The sequence below is a fragment of the Trachymyrmex cornetzi genome, unplaced genomic scaffold (assembly GCF_001594075.2).
Source record: "Trachymyrmex cornetzi isolate Tcor2-1 unplaced genomic scaffold, Tcor1.1 scaffold230, whole genome shotgun sequence".
Classification (NCBI taxonomy): domain Eukaryota; kingdom Metazoa; phylum Arthropoda; class Insecta; order Hymenoptera; family Formicidae; genus Trachymyrmex; species Trachymyrmex cornetzi.
In genome coordinates, this window is record NW_017296957.1 from 1,063,233 (window position 1) to 1,081,097 (window position 17,865).

General features: G+C 32.7%; 5 protein-coding genes across 12 annotated transcripts; 2 read left to right on the forward strand and 3 right to left on the reverse strand.

The window, feature by feature from the left end:
* The first annotated feature begins 355 nt into the window (after positions 1 to 355).
* Sbat (LSMD1 domain-containing protein Sbat) lies at positions 356 to 9,634 on the forward strand. 3 transcript variants are annotated; one of them, XM_018507256.1, is made up of 3 exons: positions 356 to 774; positions 1,685 to 1,949; positions 9,578 to 9,634. In XM_018507256.1, the coding sequence occupies exons 1-2, from the start codon at positions 673 to 675 to the stop codon at positions 1,928 to 1,930; spliced, it is 348 nt and encodes a 115-aa protein (XP_018362758.1). In that variant the 5' UTR covers positions 356 to 672; the 3' UTR covers positions 1,931 to 1,949; positions 9,578 to 9,634. The 3 variants fall into 3 exon arrangements, with proteins under 3 accessions (XP_018362758.1, XP_018362756.1, XP_018362757.1); XM_018507254.1 differs by lacking the exon at positions 9,578 to 9,634 and adding an exon at positions 3,968 to 4,154 and having other exon boundaries at positions 1,685 to 1,953; XM_018507255.1 differs by lacking the exon at positions 9,578 to 9,634 and adding an exon at positions 3,968 to 4,154.
* LOC108760945 (uncharacterized) lies at positions 2,473 to 3,548 on the reverse strand. Of its 2 annotated transcripts, none has more exons than XM_018507251.1 (4): positions 3,495 to 3,548; positions 3,217 to 3,419; positions 3,021 to 3,144; positions 2,473 to 2,796 (listed from the first exon to the last, which is right to left on the reverse strand). In XM_018507251.1, the coding sequence occupies exons 1-4, from the start codon at positions 3,546 to 3,548 to the stop codon at positions 2,569 to 2,571; spliced, it is 609 nt and encodes a 202-aa protein (XP_018362753.1). In that variant the 3' UTR covers positions 2,473 to 2,568. The 2 variants fall into 2 exon arrangements, with proteins under 2 accessions (XP_018362753.1, XP_018362755.1); XM_018507253.1 differs by having other exon boundaries at positions 3,217 to 3,409; positions 3,495 to 3,519.
* Grp170 (hypoxia up-regulated Grp170 co-chaperone protein) lies at positions 4,630 to 10,507 on the reverse strand. 3 transcript variants are annotated; one of them, XM_018507248.1, is made up of 9 exons: positions 10,006 to 10,507; positions 9,666 to 9,803; positions 8,297 to 9,257; positions 7,950 to 8,212; positions 7,719 to 7,852; positions 7,357 to 7,592; positions 6,477 to 6,768; positions 5,826 to 6,255; positions 4,630 to 5,725 (listed from the first exon to the last, which is right to left on the reverse strand). In XM_018507248.1, exons 2-9 carry the CDS (start codon positions 9,801 to 9,803, stop codon positions 5,321 to 5,323), a joined length of 2,859 nt encoding a protein of 952 aa, XP_018362750.1. In that variant the 5' UTR covers positions 10,006 to 10,507; the 3' UTR covers positions 4,630 to 5,320. The 3 variants fall into 3 exon arrangements, with proteins under 3 accessions (XP_018362750.1, XP_018362751.1, XP_018362749.1); XM_018507249.1 differs by having other exon boundaries at positions 7,402 to 7,592; positions 9,913 to 10,507; XM_018507247.1 differs by having other exon boundaries at positions 9,913 to 10,507.
* A 1,119-nt stretch (positions 10,508 to 11,626) lies between these two features.
* On the reverse strand, positions 11,627 to 13,730 carry LOC108760923 (transmembrane protein 50A). 2 transcript variants are annotated; one of them, XM_018507211.1, is made up of 4 exons: positions 13,505 to 13,730; positions 13,146 to 13,252; positions 12,159 to 12,319; positions 11,627 to 11,950 (listed from the first exon to the last, which is right to left on the reverse strand). In XM_018507211.1, exons 1-4 carry the CDS (start codon positions 13,601 to 13,603, stop codon positions 11,844 to 11,846), a joined length of 474 nt encoding a protein of 157 aa, XP_018362713.1. In that variant the 5' UTR covers positions 13,604 to 13,730; the 3' UTR covers positions 11,627 to 11,843. The 2 variants fall into 2 exon arrangements, with proteins under 2 accessions (XP_018362713.1, XP_018362712.1); XM_018507210.1 differs by having other exon boundaries at positions 12,156 to 12,319.
* A 184-nt stretch (positions 13,731 to 13,914) lies between these two features.
* On the forward strand, positions 13,915 to 15,879 carry Zfrp8 (Zinc finger protein RP-8). 2 transcript variants are annotated; one of them, XM_018507201.1, is made up of 5 exons: positions 13,915 to 14,063; positions 14,174 to 14,539; positions 14,634 to 15,048; positions 15,108 to 15,210; positions 15,659 to 15,879. In XM_018507201.1, the coding sequence occupies exons 2-5, from the start codon at positions 14,176 to 14,178 to the stop codon at positions 15,842 to 15,844; spliced, it is 1,068 nt and encodes a 355-aa protein (XP_018362703.1). In that variant the 5' UTR covers positions 13,915 to 14,063; positions 14,174 to 14,175; the 3' UTR covers positions 15,845 to 15,879. The 2 variants fall into 2 exon arrangements, with proteins under 2 accessions (XP_018362703.1, XP_018362702.1); XM_018507200.1 differs by having other exon boundaries at positions 13,915 to 14,539.
* The last annotated feature ends 1,986 nt before the right edge of the window (positions 15,880 to 17,865 follow it).

Below are 17,865 nucleotides of genomic sequence, written 5' to 3' on the forward strand. Positions count from 1 at the left end.
CTCACAGCGCTTGAGACTACAAAGCTCCTAAGCACCGGTCGCTGTGATTGGTGGTGTCCAATCGAGCCGTGATCAATCGGGATCACCTCAAGTAGCAATCGAATGTGTTAAATTAAATTAAAAAATAAGAAACAATCACATTGGATTGCCAAATAAGATGCCTTTTTATGCTACTGTGTTTTCTTTCCTTCTTCTTTAATTTTAATTGGCCTAAGAATGTTTCTTTCTCGTTTACACTGTTCTATTCCATCTTTTCCTTCTCCATGAGGACTCGCCCTAATGACACCCTAATTATTGCCGTAATTTTGGTCCTACTGCGCGTTCCTCAAGTTGTCTCACCTGTCTTTCACCATGATCTCAGTAAAGAGATCAAAAACAAATTTGAACCGTACTCCGTACTTAGTCGTGAGCTAGTCACAAATCACGGTATTAAAGTGCGGAGTGCGGTACGATAGTAGAGTCTCGTTTGCTTGCTCGAGTAGGACGGACGCTCGTCTGCCCTGCTTCGGGTATTGCATCATTTCATTAATTTTTTGAAAAGCGATTCCGGCTTTAACTGTGATTAGTAAGCATGGCCATGTTCACCTCGTTGTCGAGGGCCTGGGCCAATTAAATTAATAAGAAGAAGAAGCGGTACGATAGTTCATCTGAAATTCATCCTGTTATTCGTGAATGAGAATAAATAACGAGAGTGCAATGAGTGCGAGTATGAAGGAGACAGTGCATAATTTGAGCAATGTTGTGAACAACGAACATATTCACGGGAATGAAGAGGTAATTTTATAATAAGCGATGGCTTTTCTCCCTTTACTCATCTTTCCGACTTTTTACAGTACTCCTATTACTTTGCAAAAAACCGTATGATGTCTTTCTCATGAGAATTACTTCGGATTTTTATCAATTTTTATTGTGCGCATAGGTTATGTTCCACAAACTGAAACCTGATTCAATTGATATATCATTTATTATTCTCTTCACCTTCTGTCATTTAATTCTCCGGAGCTGACAAATCTGTCAGATCTGTAACATTATAATTACTAATACTGTATCTGTGAAACCATTAGCCATTTGATTAAAAGTATGTTAATTAATTTCAAAGAACCAAAATAACATAACTCATAAAAAAGAATGAATACTAAGTTTATTTTAATGACAATAATTTGAAGGACTTTGCACTAATTATATGACAGGATTCTAATGAAATGAGTTTTCATACATAGGATGATTTCTTGTAAGAGAAACTGATAACGATATTACACAGTGAATTATTCCATCCTGATTATTTGCCAATGTTAAACAGAGATTAAATAATCACCATGTTACATTATGTTATATTGGATCTCTTATTGGAAAATACTAATAATGTAACTTATAATGTGATAAACCAAATATGTCATATGTTAGTATTTATAGTTGGTTTTTATTTTAATGTCATCTTAAAGTAATATAAGTTTTAATATGCTAATATAGCTCTATATATGATTAACTTGTGACATCTTAAGACTGTACTTAAAACAGATTATACTTGTATAAATGCATGTACCTTTTTTAAATACAAGTATTCTGCATAAAACTTGTCAAGTAATCTTACAAGCATAATTACATAAAGAGTTAAAGTTTCTAAAGAACAAAATTGTCCTAGAAGTATTTGTTATATTCTTAACGCTCTACTTTATGATTCTAGCAGGCAATCATCTCTGAGGAGTCATCAGCCAAGCAGAAGTTAAGGAGCTGGCTAAATCGACATCTACGTATCGAAATGACCGATGGAAGAGTGTTGAGGGGAGCGTTCTTATGTACAGATCGTGATGCCAATGTTATTTTGGGCTCGTGTACCGAATATTTATCTACGGAGCACACGGAAGCGAGAGTCTTAGGCTTGGTGATGGTGCCCGGTCGACATATTGTCTCGATTCATTTAGATGTTTGAAGCAGCGCTGCTCTTGCAAGTCTGTAAATATTCTCTTCCTATGTTTATTTATTATATTAACGTGTGTGCTGTGTGTTGAATTATGTGAGTTATTTGCATATGTATATATGTCTTGAGATTTCAAAAACTTGATTTTTATGATACATATAGGTTTGCGAAAAACGAGAGGTATAAATTTTGCTAGTAATGACATGTTTATATATCTACCACTTATATTGAACCTATTTATTACATCTTATTGATTTTATTAAAGCAAATTTGAAAATATTATAAATGTAATGAAAAAGTCATACAATTCTTGAATACATGACAAAATTAAAGAGATTAGTGAGGCATGCTTTATTCGAATTATATTTTTATAATAAAAATGTTATGAATTCTAGATCATAAGAGAAATATTTAAGAATAAAATAATCTTTAATATCTCATACAACTTTAATACAATAGATTAGTATATATTTAATGAAAAGTAAGAAAAAAAGAAAATAATTAAATAACATTGATATTAACGATGTACAAAACATTAGCAAATGTGAGGAAAATTGTTTATTAATATAGATACACAATTATTTTTAATTTTTTTAAGAAACAAATAAAACGTATTTTGAGAGAGAATGTTGAACTCTTTCCTAAAAAATTTATTGTTTCTCTATATCCTCTTTACTACCTTTGATGCACTGTTCCTGTATACGCCAGTATGTTCGTTCCAACTCTGTATTGTTGTAAGTTTCCGCTTTTACCTTACTTAACGCATCTTCTATCCTCTGTTGAAGTGTACTGGTCAAACTATCCATCTCACACATATAACTTAATTCTGCGCTAGCTACTGCCATTTTATGCACATAATCCATATAGGTAACCAAGCGCTAATTAAAAAAGAAATTACATTTTAACTTGTATAATTTTAAAAAATTTGTATGGTACAAAATTGTGTGTCTATAATGCAATGTTATTTATATTTTCTTGTATAAAAGAATTTTTATATTTTCTTGTATAAGAGAATTTTTTGGCTTTACTTGGACTGTGATATTTAATATATAACATTTTACATCAAGCAAGAATTGTAGTTTCTCAAACAGTTCTTTATTACCGTAATCTTTTCTTTCTTGTCTTGCATTTCATTTCGTACTTCCACAATCAGATCCCAGTGTGCATCATTTACGTTGTGTATTATAGTTTCTTCGAGAAGAGAAATGAGTTCGTTCAACAATATTCTACAAAATTATCATGATAAACATTATCACAGAGATATCTTATTTTCCTCTAGATGTATATTATTTTTTTACCTGTATGCGACGCTCAGATCTATTATAGCCATATACGTGACAGTTAATGCCTGGGTTGCACTATTAGCAGCATCCAATGCAGATTGTTTTATCATATACTCATGGGTTAGCTTTTTTATGTCTGGAGGGTCCAGCTTCAACTTCTCATTTTCACTAGGCTTGTCGAATGAGGTATAATGTGCAAATAACATACCTGATGTATACTGCAAATAAATTATGAGTTTCTTTTAATGTAATTAAAAATAGAAATTAAAATATCGCATGAAATGTATTCTTACCATTACAGGACTAATATTTTTCCATAATTTTGTGAAAATTTGACGCATTGTCATACTTTAACAATATAATTAATTCTCTGGAGCTGATACTAAAATCTGTAACACAATCACTGATGCTATTTGATTTATATTAATTAAAAGATATTAATTTCAAGGGACAAAAATAATATAACTCGTATAAAAACGAAAGAATATTAACTATATTTTAATAGAAATAATTCAAATTTTCAAATGTAATGTAAAAAGAAATATTTTTATAGAGATTTATAATTAGAGGTTTATAGTGTGAGTCCAATATAAACCTACCATCAACATTCCTTAATGTACAGTCTAACCACGTTTTTGTTTTTTTAATTTATTAAGACCGACAATTTCTGGCAACTTTTCTATTCTTAATTTTTCCTTTAAAGTCTTCACTCACATATTTCTCACATTAACGTAAATAAAAGCACGTTTTGATTTTTAATGTTTAGAAAGAGAAATTCGAAGAGCGCGAGTGAAAAAGGCAGACGATACTGTGTACATAACCTCACTAGTAAAAGTCGGCTGATAAAGCAAAATTAGGCAGAAATTAAATTTATAGAAATTTCAACCGATTAAGAATAAGAAGACTGGAAGAAAATATAAAGATCTGTGATTGCAATATTTAATTTTTTTATCCGCGGGAAATTAAATTTTTTAATAATTTTGTCATAAATACTTATAACAAAAATAATAATGACACACACAATACAGTTTGTCTCTTTATTCCAATATCTTTCCTCTCCTTTCTCTCTTTTATATATTTTTTATTAGTTCAAATTAATAAATACGAATAATATTTAAATTTACAATTATAAATTGGAATGACAATTTCTTTAATTTTAACGCCCTTTAATTTGGCAATAGAATATGTGATTTTCAAAGAATTCATTTAAATTGTGTAGCCAAAGAAACAATTTTATCTTATATAATTTTCAAGGAACAGGTTATTTTTTATCTATCTTACATCGTGTAAATCGTTATATTCATTTACAAAATAATCAATATTCTATACATTCTATCTCACTTTTTTAAGAAATTATTAGAAACGTCATACCTGTTTAATATGATATCGTAAATAATGAAAAAAATAGACTTATGTGAATCTTCGTTTATAAAAAAGATGATACAAATCAATGCATTATATATAGGAAATGTGACAAATTCATTTGAAAACTACTGATATACATGTACATTTGTGAGAATGTAAGATTCGTAACTACATTCCCCGAAAGAAAAAAGATCCGTTTTTTCTGAAAGATATGCAAGAATTGTTTTATGAACGAAAATTATTTTATGCACGTTCTCATCATTCGTGTTTTTACAAGCAATAGTATGCTTTATACTGCAACTTCACATGATAGTATACTAATTAAAACATATGCTTGCAGCAGAAGCATTTTACATGTAAAGTCACAAATTTATACTGTAAAAATTCAAGATAAATCTCACACTGGCCAGTTTTATGCGTGTCCGCGTATCAAACAAATAAATTGTCACGAGCTGCTATCGCTTGGCACTTGTGTAACACAATTATCTTTGATAAGATCGACAATTTTGCAAAACTAATATAATGAATGAACGGTGAAAACCATATCCTTGTATAAATAGATACATATTATGAATTAAATGGAACAGCTTATATTCACATTCGCAGAATAATAACTTATACATTGGCAACGCATAAGAGAATTCCCGCTTCGATCTTAAATGCACCTGACGAAAATAATCTACAGAAAAATTGCCTAAATCGACGAGTATCGTCGATCAACAACAGAGAATCACACTTTTAAATAAATTATTTCTTATAGTTCATGATGTGTTTCTTTCTGAACTTCCTCTTTAGTTAATGGTTTCTCACTTTCTGGTAGCTGTAACGGATCCTGTGTGGTATCTGTTGTTTCTGATGTTGGTTCTTGTTGCTGCTCTTCCACATTGTCGGACGGTTGTTTTTCCGCAGATTTGTCATTTTTAGTATCAGAATCGGTTGTAGATTCTTTATTTTCTTCTATTGTGCGCTCGGCCTTACTATCTGTTGTTTGATTTGCCGTAGTTTCTTGTTTTGGTTTCCAAATCTTTACCTTGTTTAGAAGGTATTTAATTTCTCTATCGAGTAGATCCATTTTATTCACGATTTGGCGGATCTTGTATTTTACTGGTATATTTAGCGGCGCATCCACGAAATATTTTGAAATCATATCATAATAATCCTAAAATATCATTTTTTTTATCACACTAATATTATAAACTTACAATAATAGCATGTTTCAATTTAAAAAATCGCTTTAGATATTAAAAATAAATCATTACCTGTGTCTCATTAATTGCTTTTTCTAACGTCTCGATTTCAACAGACGTAATGATTTCACTCGTTAGACTCAAATTGCGCATATTCTCTAGGAACAATCTACTGCCTTTGAGTAGCGAAACCATTCCGTTTAAGACCTCCGGCCGATCTCGGTACTCGGAGACCCTTTCGTAAACGTCGTTGGTTAACTTTTGGAGTTCCATCAACTTCTCTTCGTACACTTCCGCGGTCGCGGTGAATCCGTCCTCGTATAACCACTCGGAGATCTCGGCGCACGCTTTTCGAATCTCCTCGATTTCCTTATCAGTAGCCGCGTCCGAAAATTCCTTGGAATCGAACTTCTGCTGCGCGTCAATTACATATGACTCGAGATTGTTCAACGCAGTCTCACGACGCGCTTTCTCCGAATCGTGCACGTCCAAATGATGTATCCTAAAAGAAAAAAATAAAATGTTAGTAAAATAGTAGAAATTATATGTATCATAATTATGCAGATTATATTTTCTTGTTAAAAGAAAAGAGATAGTGGCAATAAAAAATTAAAGTTACAGTAACAGTTTTATTTAACAAATTTAAATTAGCAGAATATTAAAGATGGAAATAATTTCTTAATTACTTCACATTGCAAATAAATATATAATATTTATGCTCACTTGTCTCGAGTTTCTGTGAGTTTTTCACCGGACAAAATTTGTGATCCTAATTTGACTTCTTTCGAACTGATAGGTTCTTTAATTTGAACAATCGTAGCCTTCTTTTCTTTGTCCACCTTCTCGGTTTTATTTGCAGTCTTCTCTTCGTTCACTTTTGTCTCGCTTTTCTTTTTCTCCTTCTCGTCTGTCTCTTTTGTCGATTCCGCAAATTCTGGCTCTTCATGCACTGGTTTTACATCCTCCTTTGGCGGTTCCTCTGTCTTTTCCACCGTTTCTTTTTCTAAAGAAGAACCTGAAAGATTAAGATTTCATTTCATTTAATGTGTTTCTCTCTATACTTGCATAATTTATAGTCAGGGCCTAGAGTTTTATGTCGTTGACAACTAATTGCGCAAACTTAAGCGCAATTAATTTGTCTTCAAAATTTCACCTTATATAACGAAATAATTGATGCGAATATTCCATGAATACAAAATATTACCGTTAATACAACAGGAATCATTCTATTAACATAAATTATTCTATTAATGTATAAATTTTTAGAGTTTGTATTGCTACAAAAGTTTAATTGTTAACGGCAACAAAATCTAAACCCTACTCAGTGATAATACTATCTATTTTTTTTTAAAAGCATCTACTTATTCCTTGATATAAAAATGCTTGCAAAAAATGATTTCAAAACGTAACATGAAATAACTTTTTAATTTTTATAAAGTTATAAAAATAACACAAGTCTTTCCTTGAGAAATAAAACAGTTCTTCAATATATATCAACAGAATATAAAGAAGAACTAGTATAGTGCAAATATCATCAAAATTGTGATTCGCAACATGCAACAAAAACAAATGTATCATTTTTTGCATTGCCTTCGGCACAAACCTGCAAAGAATTTACTAATAGTTGAGCCAAGTATTGAGAAAGTACCCTCTTCTTCATCAACAGTACTCGATTTTTCGGAAACTAATTCTACAGTCAATAAATTCAATACGCCGCTATCATCTATATTAAAGTGCACTTTGATTCCTTTACTCTCGGCGCCTTCGTTGGCATGCTTTTCTAAAGCTTCGGCTACCCCACTCAGCGATATAGTAGATAAATGTAAATCACCAATAGAACTGTAAAAAATTCAATCTCTATAGTTTTAGAAGTATGAACATTTTAATATTTAAAATAACATTAATTTATTTTCTGTGTTAATTCGTTCCTAGTATTACAAATAAATAATAGCTATAGATACTTACATTACCTCACTAGCAGGCAAATAATCTAACTCAGCATAATTTACATGAAAATCGAAATTATTCGTGTGTTTATTAAATGTAATAATCTTTTTTTGTGGAAAAGGATTCATTCTGCCAAATAACGTCTTCTTCACCTATACAAAAATAAATTTTAAAAAGAAAAAATATACATATATACAAGGATTAAAATATATATAAAAAAAAGTTAAATATCATATAATAATCTTTTACCTGTCTAACTTTATTATCAACAGTTCTATCAAATGTGATTTGAATAGGAAACAACAAAGCATCTTTCGTGACAAACTTCTTGACCTTGAAACCCTGACTAAGATCAGCTGCTTTATACGCAGCTCCTAAAGCAGCTGCTTCATCCGTATTTACATTTTTTGATAATTCTGTGTTTACATATTGGGACAATGTCTCTTGTACCTTTGGCATGCGAGTACCTGCCCCCACCAATACAACATGCGATATGATATCCATTGTCAAACCTAAAATAATTTCACGTAAATACATTTAGTGTTTAAGTACATATTTGCAAGAAACATGATAGTGTTCTTTCAAAAGATAGTCACCTGAAGTTTCCAATGCAACCTTCACAGGATTTGCTACACGTTCAAATAAATCGGCGCATATCTCTTCCAGCTTCTCTCTCGAGACTTGCAACTTGAAGTCAATATCATCTATTAAACTTTCTATCTGGGCAAAGTGGTCTGCGTTGGCACTAAGTACAGTTTTGACGCGTCCAGCTTCCTTAAAGAGCTTCGCCATTGCTCTCGGGCTCTTGAACACAGAGTTCGGCGTCTTTTTAAGAGCGTCAAACTCTTGTGCTAAATAATGCTGCAATCTGATTTGCATTTCCAATCCCCCAAGCGTGCGATCGTATCCCACACCCAATACAGTAACATGAGGATTGGTCTCGAGAAAACCCCTCTCTTTCGTTTTTACGTTTTGGTAACTAACGACCGTCGCAGTAGTGCTGCTAGCTCCCATGTCATAAAACATAATGTAATGAGCAGAATCGTTTATTTCAGTTCTACCGAATACGCCATAATTTAAAGCTACCGCCATGTAATCGTTTATGAGCTGTAACACTTTCAAACCGGCAAGTTCCGCCGCTTGAATCAGTGCCTTCCTTTCAGCCTGATTGAAGAATCCCGGCACGGTAATAACAGCTTCGTTGATCTTCTGATGGGCGGAAGCTTCTGCGATCTCTTTGCCTTTGTGCAATATCTGTGCGAGTAGTTCTTCCGGAGTGAACGTCGTGTTTTCATTTAATCTAAATATTACAGTTTTCCTTTCGTCATCGGCAATGATGTCGTAGTAAGGAAATCTTTCTCGGTAGAGTTGTACTAGCGGATTGTCTATAGGTTTTCCTAGAAGGTCTAGAATGTAGAAGAAGGTGTTCTGAGGAAATCTCACTCCGATTACTTGAGCATCCTCGCCGAACGATCTCTCTCCATCCCTGAACGCAATCGTAACCGGTGTTTTCCTCTTTGACTCCTTGTTTAAAGCTATTTCCATAGGAACGCCAGGCTGCAGATCAAAGGTATTTCATAAGAAACTCATTTTTTTTAATATAAAGATGTAATAGTTATATTTGATTAATAAAGCTTTGGCTGTGTCCAGTAGAGAAAGTAAGCTTTATAACTGTTGTAAAATTCTTTGATATAATTGGGATATACATTTGGCTGTGTTCGCTTTGGCGTTCATAACACTTTAAGCATCATTTCATCCTTGTTGTTTAGTAAATATTAAACAAGAACAATTGATACTCGCAAGCACTATGAGCAGCAAAGCAAACGCAGCCTAGTTGGGAGATTAAGGGCAAGTCATATTAAAGAGTTGTACGATAGTTGCAAAGCTACTTTCTCTGCTAAATGCAGCCTTTCTAATACAAAAACCACCAGTCCGTTGGATTGGTTACAAGCAGATGTCACGTACCGAGACGATAGCGACCTTCATCCATTCACTACCAAGGTCGATGCTCATAACGGCAAGTTCTTCGCTGATGCCGACGAAGGTGGCGATTATGAGTAGGGCTAGTGAAGCCATCGACATGCCTCTCTGTGAGAGTCCCATCTGGAAATCGAGACAGACGTGAAGTAAGATCGCGACAAGGAAATCCATATGATAACTCAAGAATGTTAACGTGCATGCTCACGCGGATCAAGGCACGAGAACTACGTACTGTCATGCTCTGTCTAGCTGTCAAACTTGGTTATGAATACCGGCGACGTGAGGCACGTCGATCGGGAAAGCGGGCGGATTAACGCGCGCTCACCTTGAGCTCAGGTCTTGCGACGACACACGACGTACTTAGGGGAAACGGCTCTCAGCTGTACACCATTCAGAACACACGTTCGCGCATCGCAGTCCCTTTTAAATCAACAAAAAGCCGAGCGTGACACCCTCGCCGCGACCACTCTCCGTGGAATTCAGTGCCGACGAGCACCATGTGTTGGTGTGGCACGTCGCGATTGGCCGAACGCAGCACAACCACCGCTCCGCCGTTGGTCCGCGTTGGCAAATTGGAGCCAATTGTATCGCGCAATCCGCGCAGATGACACCAATTTTTCCAGGGGCATCAGCAGGAAAAATAAGGATGTGGGCTTTAAAGGCTAATTTACAATGTGCTCTTTGCTTTCTGTTTCTTGCTTTTTTCTTCCTTTGTGACAGTTTTATTGATAATCTTATGTTTCTTGTCTCTTTCGGAGTTCATTAAATTTTATTTCAGGTGATAGAAAAGAAACAGATAGCAGAGAGCGCATCGTAGATTAATTTTAAGGCGATCCAGTAATAAATCAGAAGCTAGAAATTGACCAATCACAATCGAATGTAAGAAAAATAATCGACGATTGGTCAATTTCTAACTACTGACTTTTAATTTATTATTAATGAGAGAGATAATAATAATAGATTAATCAATTCTCTGTGTCATTTTGATTAAATTTTATTTCACTTAAGGCTGAATAATTTAAATATGCATGAATTGCAGCAGGATTGCCTAAGCTAAAAATTTTCTTTATATTTTTTTATTTCTAATCTATGGTGAATTCGGTTACTCGTACTGGATTACTGCAAATCGTATATAAAGACTACTTCATATAAATATATCTGAATGCAATGGCATAATATAATCTCAACTTTGATAATGAAATAATATCTACATATTTCATAACATTCTATTAAATAATGTGATAATATTTATTATTATTATTGGATATTTAAATGTGATAATAATTATTATTGGATATTTAAATGTTTAAAATATTTATATACGCTTTTACATTTAATTTTGCTAATTTCATGTATAACAATCTTAAATATGCACTAATTTAGTGTAATGCAAGTGATCGAATTCGCTGTCTTTTCTCACATGTCATCAATGATAAAAAATTAGTTTATCCATATTAACAAAATACTGCAATTATTACTTGACATTTAAAGTTTAATTAAAATTTCATCTTGCACGCATTCTTGTATGGTTCTGTAAATTTATGTGTGAATAGGTTTCAAAATGTATTCAAACTAATTTGTAAAAAAGAAACATATATCAAGCAAAAAGAATTAATCATATTGGAGGAAAGTACTTACTTTGAAGAAGTTAAATCTTGTTCACTAAATCAATGTTTAAAAATTGTTTCTTGGAACACAGTTCATTTATTTAACTTCAATATATCAGACATTTGTGATTATCTTTCTTGTAAAAGTATCAAATAGAAGATACCAATGAAACAATGAGAAAGATGTATAAATATGGGATCTGATGCACAGATCGAAAAGTTATCGATGTGATTTAAAATTATTAGCATAGCGTAAATAGTATATAATTCTATCACACAAAAGTCGATAATCTAGTTTCCTTACATTTACAGTAAATTACATATATATATATATGCATATTTGTAACTTGTAATTACTATCTATTTTCACGGTTCTGATATAAATAAAAATTCTCACATGTATAAAGAAATGTTTATAATAAGAGTAAATTGTTGCAATCGAATTTAATTTCACGCTCGAATGTTGATGTTGTGAGTTTCTTCAGCTGAGCTTTGCTTGGTGTCGATTTGACTATGCGGCAATAAAAATATTTTACATCAACAATACGCACATCTATTAACCCCATTGATCCTCGGATCGACCAAATTTATATGTGAGCGAGCCCAAGAAAATGAAAATATTCTGCAAGAACAATCCTACTCCTGGCCAATGATGTGGTGCGCCTATAAAAAGATATTAAATATAACAAATAAAGTAAAAGAAAAAAAATAAAAACAAATTCTGCAATATATTCTTTGTAGCCAAACTAGTGTACACTCATTGTATTTAAAATGAAATATATATATTTGAAGTTTGGTGAAAGTAAGTTTTAATGCAGTCCAATGCAATGACAAGAATAGATTTACATATGTATTGCACTGTTACGACTACCTGTTGCTACGAAATTGGCAAACAAGATCCAACAGGCTGCTATTACTGCTGCAAATCCCATGACGAACCCAATAAACAGCCAACTTCGAGCACCTCTTGCTCCTAAACAACCGCCATTGTAAGCTTCTCCTCTTATCTGTGCATTTGTTACTGAATTGACCCTAAAAAAATATATAATTATTTTTCAAATCAATAGCATTATGTATATACACAATATAACAATAAGAATTCTATTACTGATACATTTTATTGCAATATACCTTGACCAAAAATATTAGATACCTATATTTTTCATTTATCTGGAACTTTTTTACCTGTATTGTTAAGGGCAATTTACAAATGTCATACATTAATTTTTGAGCTAAAACTTTAAATCAGGCCTGTAGTCGAGTTGCACATTTTGATCGATTTTACCTATTGTCATCCCCACTCTTTTTGTTTCATAGCATTTAGATTACGCGCGGAGACATTAAATGGTCGAACTCAGGGATGATATTAGCTGTAACTCATACAGAGCACTATAGGGCTAGGACTTTGAAACATATTGCCTCACATTCACTATTTATAAATTTTTATTATTGTAATTATAATTATTATTATGATGTTAGAAATTCAATTTATGTTAAAAATGATTTTTTTTTTTTCAGTTTACAAACTTCATTAACATACGTGTTCTATTTTGAAGTGTTACTTTTGAGTTTTTAACATAATAATAATAATAAAAATTTGTAAACAGTCAATGTGACGCAATATGTTTCAAAGTCCTACAGCCCTATAGTGCCCTATATAAGTTACTAATATCATCCCTGAGTACGAGCGTTTTATGTCTCTGTGCATGATCTAAAAGAAGTAGGGATGATAGGCAAAATTAATTGAAATGTGCAAATTGGCTGTAGGTCTGCTTTAAATAATAGTTAATAAGATACTTACTATTTTTGGCCAAAGTTTACATATACTATTGATAATACTAATATTAATATTACTTACATGAAGAGTGATATAGTACCAAACACTCCACAAACATGGTATGCATTTGACATTTCATCAGGATATTTTGCGTGCGCATCTATTATAAACCACCATCCTACGAAAAACTGAAACAGCGTTTCGGTAAGATTTTCAGCTGCAGGAGGAAAATTGAGAAATGCAAATCGTTGAAAGCATACAACCTTCGTACAAAATTAATATCTACAATATCATATGATACTCCGAGACTCAATAAAGAATCAAAGAAAGGCAAGAGAGCATATTAGAAATCGTTGTTTATCGGTAAATGTATTTATGAGAGGTATATATGTTTGTTTATCGTGGCAAAAATGTCGTGGGTATGAAACCCATGGATTTACCAGTGTGCCTGCAAGCATCGAAACAAGTGCATTTCTCTTCTCGCCGCCCTCGAACCAGATGCAGGATGGCACCTGCATATTCTCGAAACAGGACGTCATCCTCGCCGCGGCTCTCGAAAAATGCAGGGATTCCGTTGACCTCCGCGGTTGGACAGATAATCTCCTAACCTTATAAAAGCAGTGACAGATATCATCAACATATACAACATATACAACGTAGTACTGAAAGGCATAGACACGGTAGATGGCGGTGCCGAAGATCGCAACAGTGGCGCTATAAAAATTAGTGTAATTTTCATTAGCAGCCAATGAGGAGATGTAGATAAATTACATGGCTGCGTTCAGTGGACTCAACAGTTTAGCGAGCGCTCGCTGCTATTGGTGAATTCTTCTAGATTTAAAGATCTGATTGGATGATCTAAAAGAATACACCCATAACAGCGAGTGTTTACTGAACTGTTATGGAGCGCCAAATGAGTGCACTTTTATTCGGTTCCTTATCAGTTTCTTTCATCAGTGGACAACCACGTGGGTTCAGTTTGACGTTTCGGAGTTTCGGGTGAGTGCTCGTTTCCTCCTTCACTTTCACTATTTATTTCTGAATCGACGACATATTTTGTGATTTATTGATGTGCAATTTCGGTGACGTTTGTTTTCTGATGATTGTAGGTATGGCAGTCGATCTGGGATTTGTAGAGAAATGCGAGAACTGGCGACTCGAGAGCAGATTCTTTCCCAGTAAAGCAGGCGGTAAGCCGGCCTGGCTCAATCTGAAAAATATTCCCGGCAAAGGCGACTTGGAATGCGAGTACTGTGGTGATCCTTGCGTGTTTCTCTGTCAAATCTATGCACCGTACGAGGAAGACTCCAATGCATTTCACAGAACTGTCTATATCTTTGTGTGCAAGAACGCAGATTGTTGTAGGCCAAATCAGAATGGGAACCTAAAAATCTTCCGATCACAGCTAAGTAGAATAAACGATTTTTATCCGGCTGAACCACCTGTGGAACGGAAGGACTGGGGAACGGATATTGGTATAGTATTATGATACAAGCTATTTTTCTGTAGTAACTAATAAAACTATGATTTTAATAAAAATATACAAGTTATGATTTGTTATCTTTGCAGACGTATCTCAGTGGACAAAAACATGCCGCATATGTGGAATTTTAGCGCCTAATCACTGTGGCAAATGTAAAGTGGTCAATTATTGTTCCCGTGTTCATCAAGTATATGACTGGAAGAATGGACATAAAGATGTATGTGGTACTGAAGCAAAAAATGAGAATAGTTTTCTGTTTCCTGAATATGAAATCGTGATGGAAAGCGACAGCATTGCAATGGAAAATGTCGACCAAAATGAATCCAACAGCGAAGAAAAGGAAATTGAAAAATATAATTCAATAATACAGGATGGCAAAGCTGGAATATTTCAGAATGAAGATGTTAACGATGATTTATTACAAATGTCTAACGACGAAAAGGATGAAACATTTGCAGAGTTTCGTCTAAAAATAGATAATTATCCAGATCAGATTTTGAGGTATGTCGCTTTAAAAAATTAAATTTATAGTCACAGCCTAATTGATATTTATTTGACAGATACGATAGAGGAGGAAAAGTTTTATATATTTCATCACACGGTCAGATAACGGATGTACCAAAATGTCCAGAATGCAATGGCGATAGACAATTTGAATTTCAAGTATGTTCATTCATATATAAATGGAGTCAAGATTGTGTGTTTATTATAAAATATAATTTCTCTCTCTCTCCCTCTCTCTCTGTATATATATATATATATGTGTGTGTGTATGTATATATAATATAAATTATGTAAACTGATCAATATTCATAGTCTGTTCTTATCTTAAGACTGTCTTAAGATGCTAATACATCTCTGTGGTTGGTTTACGACATCTCAAGATTGTATTTAAACAAGCTATCTTAGATAAGAACTGATTAAACTTAAAACGTAAATACTTCATGTAATCTTGTTTTGAAATATACTGCACAATCCTGAATAAAGTTTGAAAGTATTATGTTAAATTTTATAATATAAAATCAAATAAGTTTTGCATATTTAAAATTAATAAAATTTTTTATTTAACAAAATGTCATATTTCTATCTAAATTAAAAATATGATTTGCAGATAATGCCGCAACTATTAAATTTTCTCGACTTAAAAGATGTTATCAAGTGCTTAGATTGGGGAATATTGGCCGTTTACACATGTAAGAAATCTTGCATACCTAAGAATAAATATATAAAAGAATACATATGGAAACAAGACATTGTACAAGATGAAAGTGAATCGAGAATAAATCAAAGTACATGACTACACTAAACTTTATTTGATATACATTAGAAGTCTTTCGCCTCTTCCTCTTACATCTTATTTCGTTATAAAAAAGTAGTCTATTTTTAAAAAATTAGAATATTTCTTTATGTATTTTTATTAATCAATGTTTATTGCCCCATTTTATAATGTTATAGTTTATCCAGTAAAGAAGACTTTAATGGCATATATAGATTACCTATATATGTCATTTTATTTTTGTTTTATGAATGATAAAGATGAATGAATGATAAAGATAAAATGATACAAATAATGCTAATAGCATATTCCTGAACACACCTATAATATTACGAAGTATGAAATACAATAACATAATGTAAAAAAATTAAATAATGTAAGAATCTTTGATACTGATTTCTGTTGACATCTACTCCGGTAAATGCTACTCCGAAAGCGGAAACGGAGCAGGCAGCGACACCGCGCTCACGCACGTCACGCGTAGGATAGCTTTCGATAAAACCGGCGTATCACAGCGTCCTGGCACGAGTTGCTCAAATTTTGGCAAGAGAGATACTTCGCTCATCTGTCGAGTGCTCGTCAGTTATACCAGAGAGGAACCTCTCTGGTTATACTCTGGTTATTCTAACCCCGACCAAATCCTGTAGGTTTCTCCGTTTTCTTTTTGATACAGATCTTTTTACGCTTTTCATTCCCTCCGATAAGAGAGAGAAGGTTTTACAGAAGACTCTGAGTATTAACGCATTCCGTTATACATTTACGAGTTACTGTATTATAATTCGGACAACTCTTGTAATAAATTAAATAAAAGTTAGTGTTCGTGTGTGAATAAAAATGACTGATATTTAATCTTATTTTGCTACCGTACCTAGTGTACTGCCTTACACAACTTCCCGTTGTTTCCTGACAAAAATGTCTTACATATAAAGAGTAAGACAATTACTATTCCTTTCCTAGCAATAATTAGGAAGGTATTTAAATTAAAATAAAAAAATCCACGATATATTCATTATAATCTCAGAACAGGGAATCTATTTATTACAGTCCCAAAAGTGGAATACGATCACATTTCTTACAGTCTCAAAGAAGTAAGATATAATTCTTTATCTTATCCTTACAATACATAGTTTACAAATATAACAACATATGCAGTTTATATATTTTCTTTTGTACATAAAAATATGTTATAAAAATAGAACTTTGACGAGGTAATTGTTTTCTGAAAGTATCATTTACTTTAAGAATCACATATTATATAGTATAACGATAATGTAACGATAGAAAACAGGCAGACTATTGTAATACCTATATTATGATACAACTATTAAAGTTATAATAAGTCACAAAGTAAAATCAAATATAGCAATCGTGATACATTTTGCTTTCATTTTCAGCAGGGAAAATGTAAAAACAAGATTATACCAATAAAAACTTTTTAGGTTACAATTAACTATCTGGATTAATATTAAAATCAAATCTTGCATTAATATTAAATGCAAGAGAAATACGTGCCTAAACCGAGGGGGTAACCACTAAAAAATAGATGTATACCTGGACTTCGGACTTCAAGACTTCACTAGAATTCACCGGAATTCATCGGACTTCAATCGGACTTTATCGGACTTCTGACAGATTGTACACCGGAATTCAAGAGTGATTACCCCCTCGGTGTAAACGCATATTACATATAAAAAATAAAATTATATAAAGTACATGCGCGTACACAATTATTGATTTTCTTCACTTTAAAACTACGAAATGAATAATTAAAATCGTTTTCTTAAAAAATGTTGTTTTATAACACTATTTGCGATCTTTTAAAAATACTAGTTATTATACGATTATAATACATATTGCAAGCATTATAAATGAGATATTAGATGCAACCTTATTATACACATACGTAAGATTATTAGTTTTATTAGTAATGTTTCACCATAAACATTATAGTCGAAAGAAATCCAAATAATTGACTTATACAAAATTACTTTTAAAAATGTGTCTTAAAAAAGATAATTTTATCTAATAAAGTATCTTTTCTT

Coding starts and splice junctions, on each gene's coding strand:
- LOC108760923 (XM_018507210.1), bottom strand. CDS start 13,603: ATGACGTCCTGTTTCGAGAATATGCAGGTGCCATCCTGCATCTGGTTC. Junction 13,253..13,504: donor CGATGCTTGCAGGCACACTG/GTAAATCCATGG, acceptor ACGCTGTTTCAG/TTTTTCGTAGGATGGTGGTT. Junction 12,320..13,145: donor GGTACTATATCACTCTTCAT/GTAAGTAATATT, acceptor ATATTTTTTTAG/GGTCAATTCAGTAACAAATG.
- Grp170 (XM_018507247.1), bottom strand. Junction 9,258..9,665: donor TGAAGGTCGCTATCGTCTCG/GTACGTGACATC, acceptor TTTGATCTGCAG/CCTGGCGTTCCTATGGAAAT. Junction 7,853..7,949: donor TTGATAATAAAGTTAGACAG/GTAAAAGATTAT, acceptor ATTTTTGTATAG/GTGAAGAAGACGTTATTTGG.
- Zfrp8 (XM_018507200.1), top strand. CDS start 14,134: ATGTGCAATTTCGGTGACGTTTGTTTTCTGATGATTGTAGGTATGGCA. Junction 15,049..15,107: donor TATCCAGATCAGATTTTGAG/GTATGTCGCTTT, acceptor TTTATTTGACAG/ATACGATAGAGGAGGAAAAG. Junction 15,211..15,658: donor ATAGACAATTTGAATTTCAA/GTATGTTCATTC, acceptor TATGATTTGCAG/ATAATGCCGCAACTATTAAA.
- LOC108760945 (XM_018507251.1), bottom strand. CDS start 3,548: ATGACAATGCGTCAAATTTTCACAAAATTATGGAAAAATATTAGTCCT. Junction 3,145..3,216: donor GATCTGAGCGTCGCATACAG/GTAAAAAAATAA, acceptor ATAATTTTGTAG/AATATTGTTGAACGAACTCA. Junction 2,797..3,020: donor ACAAGAAAGAAAAGATTACG/GTAATAAAGAAC, acceptor TTTTTTAATTAG/CGCTTGGTTACCTATATGGA.
- Sbat (XM_018507256.1), top strand. CDS start 673: ATGAGAATAAATAACGAGAGTGCAATGAGTGCGAGTATGAAGGAGACA. Junction 775..1,684: donor ATATTCACGGGAATGAAGAG/GTAATTTTATAA, acceptor TTATGATTCTAG/CAGGCAATCATCTCTGAGGA.